Source organism: Vollenhovia emeryi, unplaced genomic scaffold (genome assembly GCF_000949405.1).
Source record: "Vollenhovia emeryi isolate VEMERY1.0 unplaced genomic scaffold, V.emery_V1.0 DF939163.1, whole genome shotgun sequence".
NCBI classification, from domain to species: Eukaryota; Metazoa; Arthropoda; class Insecta; order Hymenoptera; family Formicidae; genus Vollenhovia; species Vollenhovia emeryi.
In genome coordinates this window covers 228696-239308 of record NW_011967203.1, presented here as the reverse complement: position 1 = coordinate 239308, position 10613 = coordinate 228696, and the positions used below count along the sequence as shown (strand labels likewise).

Sequence of the window (10613 nt, the reverse complement as noted above, 5' to 3'; positions counted from 1 at the left end):
CTGACTGTTCGCCCGCTGCCGCTGCTGCCGAAATGCCGCGTCCCTTTATTCTTGGCACCGGGGCTTGTCGAAGCCCGCGGGGCAGAGACCGTGTCGGTTTCGTCATCGAGTGGTGAACCGAAAGTCGACCTCAATCTCGAGGGAGGTCGCGGCTCAAGAAAACCCTAGGCTCTCGTGCACTTCAATCTAAGGCCCGGTCGCGGGTCTTATCGGCAGCAGCGAGGTCATAGCGATTGCGAAGGGAAAAAAAAGGCGGAGTGATAAGAAAAATCTGCCGTAACGCAGCGATAAAATTTAGCTGCGAAAAAGATCGCCCGGACACCGCTCGACGGAGCAGCGAGTGGTTCGATCATTTAGCGAATTTAGAAAGCTGAAGACGGACCGCTCGGGGTGATCTCGACTGAGAAAAGGGGGCTAACGAATTTCACGGGTTGGACGAGGGAGAGTTAAAAGTGACCTTCGCGGGGTCGCGGAGAGATCACGATCGAACGAATCAGCTGTCGCATCAGAGCGTCGCGCCGCGCGCGAACGCGACCTCCTTACACTTTCTCATGACTGCAATTAAAGATTAACAAGTCGGGACGCAACTTGCGTGGACATTGTCATTCGTTTCGTTAGCACAAAAGGCCTCAATGGCGCGGCGCGCAAAGACTGACGTGTCAATGTCAACGCACTCGGCTTTCGGCATCGACGATTGAACTTCGCAGACGCCGTAACGAGCCAATAAAGGTCAGAAGAGCAGCGGTCGCGACGGGAACGGGTTTTTTTTTCTGGAATTTCAACGACGCGACCAACGTCGCAAGGTTTGCGGACAAGCCGAATGCAAACTTGACGCCTAATGAACGTAGGATACGTCGCGACATGGTTTAAAATAACGCCGATAGAAATCCGACCTCGCTATTGACGCACGTCCTCGACTTCGGCGCGAAGGTTCCCTTTCGGCTCCTTATTTGAAAGTAAGAGCGCACTCGAGGCACCCAAGGCCCCTCCGCGCACACATGCATATGCACGGACCGCAACTAAAGGCGAGCGATCGCGAAAGCGATAATATAAGAGGCGTGGTAAGGAGCGAGATAAGGAGCGTGCACACGGCTGTGCATTGGAAAATTTATGCTTATCAAATCCGCGACTGTGCGGCGAGCGACCCGGCCCTAACGAAAGCGGACGCCGACACGCGCGCGGCACCAGAAACAGAAACGAGGTCGAGTACGTGCGGTTTTATAAGCGTGGGTTGACCTTAAATCATCGCGCGGAACGTAAACGCGTCATGTACCTGCGTGCAAAGGTACGCCCGACAGATGTCCATTTTATTCTTCAAGATACCTTGTCGTTTCGCGCGTTTCGAGTGGAAAGCGGAGACTCTAAGGCTGATGACAGACAACTATCCGTAAGGCCCGGTCTACAATGAGTTGTTAGTCGTTAGTCAGAAGTCGGAACTGTATGTCGGTCCTTTTTCTTCCACCCAGAAAGGAAAAGGATCAACATATAGTTGCGACTTCTGACTAACGACTAACGACTCATTGTAGACCGGGCCTAAGCGCTTACGGACTTACGTAAGCCGTAGACTTAAGGTAAGGCAGAGAAAAACGTAAGTCCGTAAGCGCTTACGGATGGTTGTCTGCCATCAGCCGATCTCTTCCACGTTGACGCAATTTTTCGAGAAGGGCTCGCCTTGCTAAAAAATATACGCACGTACACTGAGAAAACTTTCCATCGGATAAACCGATTACATAGCGTTTCCGACGGTTAATTTTTGCAATTACGTTTACCGATTAAATTATGGATACATCCGATGAAGTTGATCCGAAGAAATGCAGTTATCGTTGAAATTTGATCGAAAAACCGATTACATTTTTCATCGGATCTTAGCCGTTTGTTATTATGCAACTGGATTATCCGATTACATTTAATCGGGCATTTTTCTCAGTGTAGAATCAATCAAGAACAGATGAGCTCTCGCCTTGGCGGCTCGGTCTCTTACACGTAATTGCCGTTCTCCCGCGTTGCGAAATCTGCGAGTCCCTGGCGAGGAACGCAGATACCGCGATCGGTTACTCCGCGAAACTTCGCGGAATTGCCATCATAAACGGTTTCATCAATTCGAGTAATACCCGTCGTGCGATTAGTAAGTTTGCTCTAGGTCCACTTATCAGCCGCTGGCAGCTTCTCTATTGGGGAGAGCCGCGTAAAATATCGCGAGAGCTCTGCTTCGCAATCATAAATCTCATCTTGAAGGGCTGATACGTGGATCTTCGAGCTACTCGATAAATAACACGAGTAAGTCTGCATCTCGAGCTCCCGAGAGACACACGTTTCTTTCTCCCTTTTTTCTTTACCAATTCGAATCCTTAAATATCAGATACGTCTAAATAATTTCGACAAGTTAATCTTAATCGCTTAATTAAATTAATTATATTACAATCAGCGAAAATAAATGGAGATTGCTAAATAAACCCGCGCGATTAAGTCGAACGTGATAATTTGGAGAACAAATACGCTGATTAGATTGTCGCGTAATGGAACTTTATTATTCGATTGCTCAATCAATGTTAATTAATATTTTTCGCGAGCCCCGAAAAATCTGTACGAGATAGCGACGCTTCTACTACGTTGACAGTGTAAAAGCTATGGTCCGCGGCAATTTATCATGTAATTTATTTGTTAGAATGTAACCAGTTCGATAACCGGCACAGTCCGCGCGGCAAGACACAAAATTTTCCATTAGGATAATGCTTAGGAAAACAAAGTAAACATGACTGTATGTTTTATCACTACTTCCGATAAAACGTCAGCCCTACTCTACTCTACTACTAGCTCTACTATGGAAAAATCCTATGGAAAAATCCTATGGAAAACGGTTGACAAGATCGATCCTGAAAGAGTTCTGTGGCCACACGTAAATTTGGTAAATATTATAAAATAATAAACTTCAAGGGATTGCTTGACTGGCAAATTTTAAATTAACATAAAAATTTGCCAAACATGGTCAAGCAATCCCCTGAAGTTTTTAATTACTTCTGACGACTTATAAAATTTCCTCCGTCATTTAGAAAATAATGTATGAAATAAACAAAAAATTGAAAATTTATGCGGACAACCTCCTGCCATTGTTTCTATTTCTAACGTTTTGCAATTAAAATTACGATTCGTTACAGGTTTATAAATTCCTCCAGGCCCATAAGTATTGTAAAATAATGTATACAGTAAATGGAAAATTCCAAAATCCCTGCGGACATCCTGCCATTGTCTTGAGCTCGAATGTTTTGCAATTAAAATGACGATTCGTCACGGGCAAGTTCCTAAGTTACGATTTGGAACGAAGCAATGTTATATAATATAGGCAGATCGCGTTACTGGAATTTAAGTTTATTTTATATTTTGCAGAGCCACTATTTAGAGAATCGGTGCCAAGATGCGTGGTCTCTCGGAAGAAGATCCAAAATAGCTGACGCTTTCGGCGGCTGGTCAGTGACCGACGCTGACCGATGCATTTCGCAATTCTTATAATATACGAAACAATACAGCGCTTCCACATACAACAAATGCCCATATAAATGTATTAAGAAAGAAAACAATAGAATCTTTTAAACATTGATTTAGATTCTAAAACATAAAATTTGTAAAATATACCGACTACGTTTAAATGTATCCCTCGACCGCTAATACTCTCGTCGCGTAGTAGTCACTTAAATAGTCACTTAATTATTTGTCTTTTTTTCACATGGAACATTAATTAATAAAATATAAGAATATCATCGATAAAAATTTTTTACTTTTAATTATTTTGTCGGAAAAATGCAGTCAATCTCAAGAAGTAAATATTTTAATCAAACGTGTCTGTACAAAACGGAATCACTATCAGTACATTCAAAATCATACTTTTTTTTTTAATATAAAATTAAGACACTAGAGACAATTGTGAGACGATGCTAATTCAACTTCGTCAAAAGGGCGTTACTTTTCGATCGTACTAAAAAGCTTCATCGCTTGCGGTAACATCAATATTTGTCTTGTTTCGCACAGTGAATAGCTACCAAGTGACAAGAGTATTATGAAATATCAAAGGTCGATACTTAATTAATGAAAACGAAAACGGGTGCAAGATATATGAGGTTGGTGGTCAAAAGCAAATGTCATCAAATCAATGTGTCAAATCCGTGCCAAACGGGAGGCTGTATTGGTCCCAATTTATCATCAACTCCGATTCGCAGACCAAAACTCGCCCTGGCAGTCGTCCGTCTTGTTGCGCAAGGCTCGGAGACCTTGACCGACGCGCGGTATCTGGAGTTTGTTTTAAATGCTCAAATCTTTCTATAGCATCTCGCATCGCATTACGTTTTTATCATCTTTTTGACGTAATCGAAAAACACCTACATATATATCACTTTGGACAATTACTAAATTCAATACAAACTCCATGCCTGTATTAGAATTCAGTGAGCTGCAGTGGGGTTTCTTTTCTCTTCAATAACAGAGCAAAACGGTGCAATATACAACTGCGTATATAAATTTTTTTTTCATCAACGTGCTACACAGTGTTAGAAAAGCTGGCAATTGAGGAAACGGAAAAAAACAAATGCGTTGCCGAAGCGGATTCTATGTAACACTACATAACGTATAAAATAAATTATTCGTTTAAATTAGCTTAAAGGCGAATGCACTTGAGGACGAGGACGTCGTTTTACTCGTTGGCAGCGAGCGCGACCACCGTGAAGCGCACTTCGTTGGGATCGCGTTCCATGTACTCCTTGCACACGCGAGCGGCATCGTCCAGGAGTGCATCTGGTGTGGTCGAGCCGTGATTGATAGGAGCAGATTTTCGACCGTCTGGAAAAACAAGTACCTGTTACCGCATCTCAACTTAGCCGCGTAAAGCAAATAGTAGATGAACCTTTGCGTACCTAGCTCGTACAAGGAACCGTCCTTATGTACAAACGCGACGAAGTGGTGGTACACCTCCATATCCTCGGCTGGCGCCTGAAAGAAGAGGGGAAACGCATTTGCAATTTACAGTTTGACCAGTTTTCACCCACGTCGTTTAACTTGCAGCAAATTCGGTAGCTTGCACTAGTGCACACTCAGTCCACTAAGACTCGTTTACGGTCAATTCTTATATTTAAAGATTATCTTGAATACTTGGAGAAAAGACCTTTCGGCCGGTAAAATAATCCGTACAGCATCTGTACAAATCACTTTTCGGCTAAATACCCTTTGGACATGTATTTGCGACAAAGTTAAATATAAAAATTGACTATAAACAAGTCTCAGTGCACACTGAGTGTAACAAGCAACTGAATTCGATATCACTTCAAATCATCTCTTTTCAAGGGAACAATTAAAGAGGGACAAAGGATGAATCGAACTAAGATGAAAGTTAAACAACGTTGATAAAATGGGCATGAAAGAGACAACCACGTATCGCTTTCAATTACGAAGTAGCCAAGTACCTCGGTCTGTCCTTCCTGGGCAGATACCATGTGAGTATCAATGATGTCTTGCGAGTTTTCCAAAAACTTGCCACGTTCGGCGTGCGAGAGCTCTTTGGTGTCATCCAAAAACTTCTTGAGAATACCATCCTCCAACTGTATGCTGTAACGAGAGGAAGAGACATTGGCTTCATCAATGCGACAGACCGGATCGTGTACGATCGCTTACGCGTCCAAATTGTTCGCCACGCTGTGAAGCAACGCGATTGTCCCGCACGCGTTTGAAATACACTGCTTCATGTAGTACAAAGAGTCGGGGGCGTCGTTCTTGCTGTCCTTATCTTCTGCCTTGTCCCATTCGGTCTTCCCGCCCTGCGGAGACAGCGAAACAAGTCTCACTTATGGACACTTTGTCGTATCGTCGCGCGCTGCGTATTTACCTTCGGAAGGGGATAAAGCAGAATGACAGCGAGGACGGGCCTAGGGACGATCGCCAGCAGAACCGACTCCAGACCGTACACGTCCAAGACCGACCATTTCTTTGGTACGCCCAGTTTGTGGAGGAACTGCAAAAACAGACATCGTACGCTAAACTCATGCGTGCTCGAGGAAATCCATGGGAATGGAATTTCCTTCACGGCCGGCACGTCGCGCCGAGGAAGCAATGAGATCGACCGGCCGGACGTCGCCGACTGCTTACCTTCGTCATAACCTAAAACAGAAGAGTCACGGTGGCTATGAATCGCCGCTCGAGCGAAGGACGCGTGAGATCGCGACTCGAGGGTGAGCTCGCTTACCTCCGGGTTCGACTCCAGGGGCACCCAGGCCATGTTGAATAGCGCGATAATAGCCGCACGCGAGTGGATTCCGTTCGAAAACGCCGGCAAACCGTCCGTCCCACCGAGAGCCGAGCCAGTCACCACGTCGATTCAAATCCGTGCGGTCCCGTTTCCATGACGAGACCGCGCGCGCGAGAAACGCCGAGTCACACCGCTCTCGATAGTCTCGATTCTTGAATCGCGCGATATATCGCCCGCGGAGGAAAGCCGCGAAATACCCTAACCTTAATAACGTTCCGGTCCGGGCATCGAATTCGCGCAGCGAGCAACATTCATGTGCAGCAGCGGAAAAACGTGATGCCGAGCCGGCGAACGAGATATCCATAGTGCGCTGATCCCCCCCTGAGATATTGCCCTACGCTTTATTCGGTCTAGACGAGTTTTTACTGAGCAAGACCCGAGGAAGGGTCGAAATGTTTATGCTATTAAAGAGAAATTTTGACTCTATATTGTGAAAAACAGAGTTCCGTTCATTTGTGGCTCGCATTGGCGCTCCCTCCTTTTACATATTTTCTTTCTGGGGGTCCCATATTGCACCAAAACTTTCAGAAACATTGCAACAATGTTTTCTGAAATGTTTCTGAAAGCTTCGGTGCTGTACGGGGCCTTCGCAACACTTTGGAGTATTTCGTGTTATTCATCGAAAAGATTCCGTCGTTGTAGCGCGTTACTTTTTGTACGGGCAGTAGATTGCACGAGCAACTTATCTTCATCTGCTTTGTAGATTGCATCGGATATCGATGATACTTAAATTATACTGTAAACAGGACAGCACGACCGAATGGGGGACCAAGGTGATCAGAATGTATTATTGGCCGGAGATAACGTGGCTCCCCCGACGAGGAGGTAATATATTTACACCGAATTAACCAGGTTTATAAAATCTTGGAAGATTATCAATTTTGTAGAGATATATTTTTGTCAAGATCTGTAAAGATCTCTGTTGTGAATTTCCTACTCGAGTGCCGTCCAAATTGTTGAAAATCCAAAAAAGTTGATACACAACGTCAGAGGACATGGGCTGCTCGATGAAAAACGATCCTTTCTGCGAGACCTAACGTTCTCCAAGTTTGTCGCCTGAGGTCCTGAATCACCCTGTATATCTATGTATATTTATATTAAATGTAGAATAATTGTAATGGTAAATATCGTGTTTAAACTCTTTTCTCCAATGCTTTTATGGTTTCTGCAAAATTACAACGTTCCGTAAGGATGTTAAATGGTAATGCATAAATTGTGCACTAGGGTCGATCAACAAAGTGATCTTTGTCCAAAGAAAATAAGTATGGAGTGCTGGCCTCTAATCTAATCTGAAAATATGGCACAAAACAACGTACAGAGATAGAATTCTCGTCGAGATTCAATGCAACCGATAGGAATAAAAGCCTCGTCCGACAATCGTATTGCACTCACTGCAAGTTTCCCGGCAGGACGATGCTGTTTCTACGCTTCTGGTGCGCCGTGCTGATCCTCTGTATAACAGCAGAGGCGTACGTTAATGTGGTAACGAGCTGGGACGAGGACAACTTTGCGCCACTTTCGGGAGACGCGCCGAAATATGTTCCAACTTGGCCCAGTCTAGACAGCCGGCCGCTTCCGTCCTGGTACGATGAGGCGAAGTTTGGAATCTTCATTCACTGGGGTGTATTCAGCGTGCCCAGCTTCGGCTCCGAATGGTTTTGGAATCACTGGAAAGGTCGCGCATACACCACCGTAATTCTTATATTAAAAACTATCATGTAAATTGACATCCTGTACAACTCGTGTAAATGATATATTGCAGAGGAAATTTTCACTACAAAATTCCGAGACTTCATGAAACAAAGGTACCCTCCAAATTTCACCTATCAAAACTTCGCGCGGGACTTCACCGCCGAGTTCTTCAACGCCTCCGACTGGGCAGAATTATTTCAGGCGTCAGGTGCGAAGTATATCGTATTGACGAGCAAACATCATGAAGGATACACAATGTGGCCGTCGACGTATTCGTTCAGTTGGAACTCCATGGATGTGGGGCCGCAAAAGGACCTTGTTGGTAATAAAGACACGCATACATATCTTACAATAAGATCTTGCGTTAAACGCACATTCTTATAAGTATCCATTTTTCTGTGAAATAGGTGAACTGGAGAAGGCAATTCGAGACAAGACGGGTATAAAGTTCGGCTTGTATCATTCCCTGTTCGAATGGTACAATCCTCTCTATGTAGCAGACAAAGGGAGCAGTTTTGCAACGGACAGATTTGTGACTCAGAAAGTGATGCCGGAGCTACGCGAGTTGATAGAAACGTACAAGCCGGATATAGTTTGGTCGGATGGAGACGGAGAGGCAACGGATTCTTATTGGAAGTCAAAGGAATTTTTAGCCTGGCTGTACAACGAGAGTCCTGTGAAAGATACAGTGGTGGTGAATGATAGATGGGGTATTAATATATCGTGCCATCATGGTGGTTTCTTTACGTGTTCCGATCGTTTTAATCCCGGTAAATTATTGTTGTTATTATACTTGTTGCAATTATAATTGCCAGTATGCATTAATAGTAATTAACGGATCGTTATTTAACGGTAGCTGATCGAATTGTTACATTAACAAGAATTTGCTTCCCAGGTGTGCTTCTTCCGCACAAGTGGGAAAACTGTATGACGATCGACAAAAAGTCCTGGGGATATCGCAGAAACGCTGTTTTGTCCGAATACTATACGTTGGCTGGATTAGTGAAGGAGTTAGTGATTACTGTAAGCTGCGGTGGAAATTTACTGATGAACGTTGGACCAACAAAAGATGGTATCATCGCGCCGATATTTGAAGAAAGACTGCGCGGAATGGGTACACATCTTTCGTATCTTATCATATTTTTTTATTAGTTACCCGATTGCGTTAAATATCAATTTTCTGATAATCTTAATGATGCACAAGTAAACTTCTCGTTTCAGGCGCTTGGCTAGCAGTTAACGGCGAAGCTATTTACAATACTAAGCCTTGGACAGCACAAAATGATACTTTAACAGGAAGCGTCTGGTACACGTTAAATAATAATGAGAAACAGTTGTACGCCTCAATTTTGGAGTGGCCAGATGATAATGTCTTGTCGTTAGGCTCGCTCAAACTTTCGACCAGTTCCCAGATGCATTTACTTGGTTATCCATCAGCAATTTCTGTAAGTGCGTTGCTATTTACTTACGCATTTGCGAAAGTGATAGTAAAGTAATTGTGTACATATATATTGTAGTGGAAGCAGTCCGATAAGAAGCTGGAAATAAATTTGCCTCCTAATGCACATAAAGGACAGCCAGCTTGGGTGTTAAAGATTGAAAATAACACTGATGAAATATAAGACAGTATTTTATATGTAAATATAGATTTTCTATAATGTCTATGTATATTTTTATACGTATGTAATATTAATTTTAAAAAGGTACTTTATCTGATAGACAAAAACTTTAGAAATACACTTAAATCATGAACGGTAATTTTTATTCAGAAAATTTTCTTTAATAGAAATCATAAACATATATATATTGTGCAATAACAATTCATAAAATGTTTGAAAGTACGTGTAGAACAAAAACAAATGGTTATACACTTTGAATTCCGGAGAAACGAATAATTTTAAATTTGTTCGAGTCTTTTCTCTCTCCTGTTAATTCAAATTCATGCGATCTTGTTTTCATGAGAAGCAAGACACAAGTCGAGAGAAATCTCGCTCTCGAATCGCGTGACACGATTAGTAGTGAATTGTTATGGGGTGTAAGTATACATACAGTATGCATCAGGCTGGCGACCACTGGCAATCGTTCTGTAAAATCGAAACAAATAATACTACATTTTTATACGAAAAGTAGAAAGCTCTGTAGTATCGTAACGTATCATTTCTCGCACTTACGCAATTTATCTACATCTACTCTCTTCTCCCCTGACCCTTCTCTCTCTTGCAACATAAATTGTATCTCGGATGATATTTTTTAAACGTGATAGTGGGGTCAAGATGAGAACGTGATTATGATCAGTTCTCAAAGATAATGTACATGGCTGATGAGTAGATAACATTTGCATCGATTAATATTATAAAATGGAAATTGTTAATCTAGTAGCTGTAGCTATGTGACAATAAAACTCACTAAATTGTCAAATGTATAATTATCGTTTTGACATGTGTATTGCACTTTTTTGTCATCACTTATGAATGTGATTTAGTTATTGAGAAAACCGATATGTATTTAGTGTACTGCAATATAACTAAACGTGTAATAAATGAACCTTATTTTTGAGCTCAACTCTTTCTGTGGAATTCCAGTGTTTCGTAAACAGTGCCCGCTTAAATTTTACGTGCATGTTACCAATATTGAT

General features: G+C 42.7%; 2 protein-coding genes and 1 long non-coding RNA gene across 7 annotated transcripts; 2 read left to right on the top strand and 1 right to left on the bottom strand.

The window, feature by feature from the left end:
* The first annotated feature begins 119 nt into the window (after window positions 1-119).
* LOC105564524 lies at window positions 120-3595 on the top strand. 3 transcript variants are annotated; one of them, XR_001009126.1, is made up of 4 exons: window positions 120-1392; window positions 1539-2277; window positions 2666-2905; window positions 3156-3595. It is a non-coding gene; the product is annotated as an uncharacterized LOC105564524 (long non-coding RNA). The 3 variants fall into 3 exon arrangements; XR_001009127.1 differs by lacking the exon at window positions 1539-2277 and having other exon boundaries at window positions 120-1285; XR_001009125.1 differs by having other exon boundaries at window positions 1539-2905.
* Window positions 3596-4484: 889 nt separating this feature from the next.
* On the bottom strand, window positions 4485-6360 carry LOC105564521 (ubiquitin carboxyl-terminal hydrolase isozyme L3). The gene is made up of 7 exons (XM_012016947.1): window positions 6224-6360; window positions 6127-6138; window positions 5867-5992; window positions 5656-5798; window positions 5448-5589; window positions 4902-4977; window positions 4485-4827 (listed from the first exon to the last, which is right to left on the bottom strand). The coding sequence occupies exons 1-7, from the start codon at window positions 6254-6256 to the stop codon at window positions 4682-4684; spliced, it is 678 nt and encodes a 225-aa protein (XP_011872337.1). The 5' UTR covers window positions 6257-6360; the 3' UTR covers window positions 4485-4681.
* A 123-nt stretch (window positions 6361-6483) lies between these two features.
* Window positions 6484-10518, top strand: LOC105564522 (alpha-L-fucosidase-like). 3 transcript variants are annotated; one of them, XM_012016949.1, is made up of 8 exons: window positions 6484-6591; window positions 7033-7111; window positions 7696-7961; window positions 8049-8300; window positions 8386-8748; window positions 8874-9092; window positions 9200-9423; window positions 9496-10518. In XM_012016949.1, the coding sequence occupies exons 2-8, from the start codon at window positions 7047-7049 to the stop codon at window positions 9598-9600; spliced, it is 1494 nt and encodes a 497-aa protein (XP_011872339.1). In that variant the 5' UTR covers window positions 6484-6591; window positions 7033-7046; the 3' UTR covers window positions 9601-10518. The 3 variants fall into 3 exon arrangements, with proteins under 3 accessions (XP_011872339.1, XP_011872338.1, XP_011872340.1); XM_012016948.1 differs by having other exon boundaries at window positions 6990-7111; XM_012016950.1 differs by lacking the exons at window positions 6484-6591; window positions 7033-7111 and adding an exon at window positions 7196-7406 and having other exon boundaries at window positions 7511-7961.
* Window positions 10519-10613: the final 95 nt, after the last annotated feature.

Bases quoted from the DNA above. Each gene is read 5' to 3' on its own strand.
- LOC105564521 (XM_012016947.1), bottom strand. From the start codon at position 6,256: ATGGCCTGGGTGCCCCTGGAGTCGAACCCGGAG. The intron at 5,799-5,866 runs GTAAATACGCAG...CTGTCTCCGCAG, and splicing joins TGCTTTATCCCCTTCCGAAG to GGCGGGAAGACCGAATGGGA. The intron at 5,590-5,655 runs GTAAGCGATCGT...CTCTCGTTACAG, and splicing joins GTGGCGAACAATTTGGACGC to CATACAGTTGGAGGATGGTA.
- LOC105564522 (XM_012016949.1), top strand. From the start codon at position 7,047: ATGGGGGACCAAGGTGATCAGAATGTATTATTGGCCGGAGATAACGTG. The intron at 9,093-9,199 runs GTACACATCTTT...TTCTCGTTTCAG, and splicing joins AGAAAGACTGCGCGGAATGG to GCGCTTGGCTAGCAGTTAAC. The intron at 9,424-9,495 runs GTAAGTGCGTTG...TATATATTGTAG, and splicing joins GTTATCCATCAGCAATTTCT to TGGAAGCAGTCCGATAAGAA.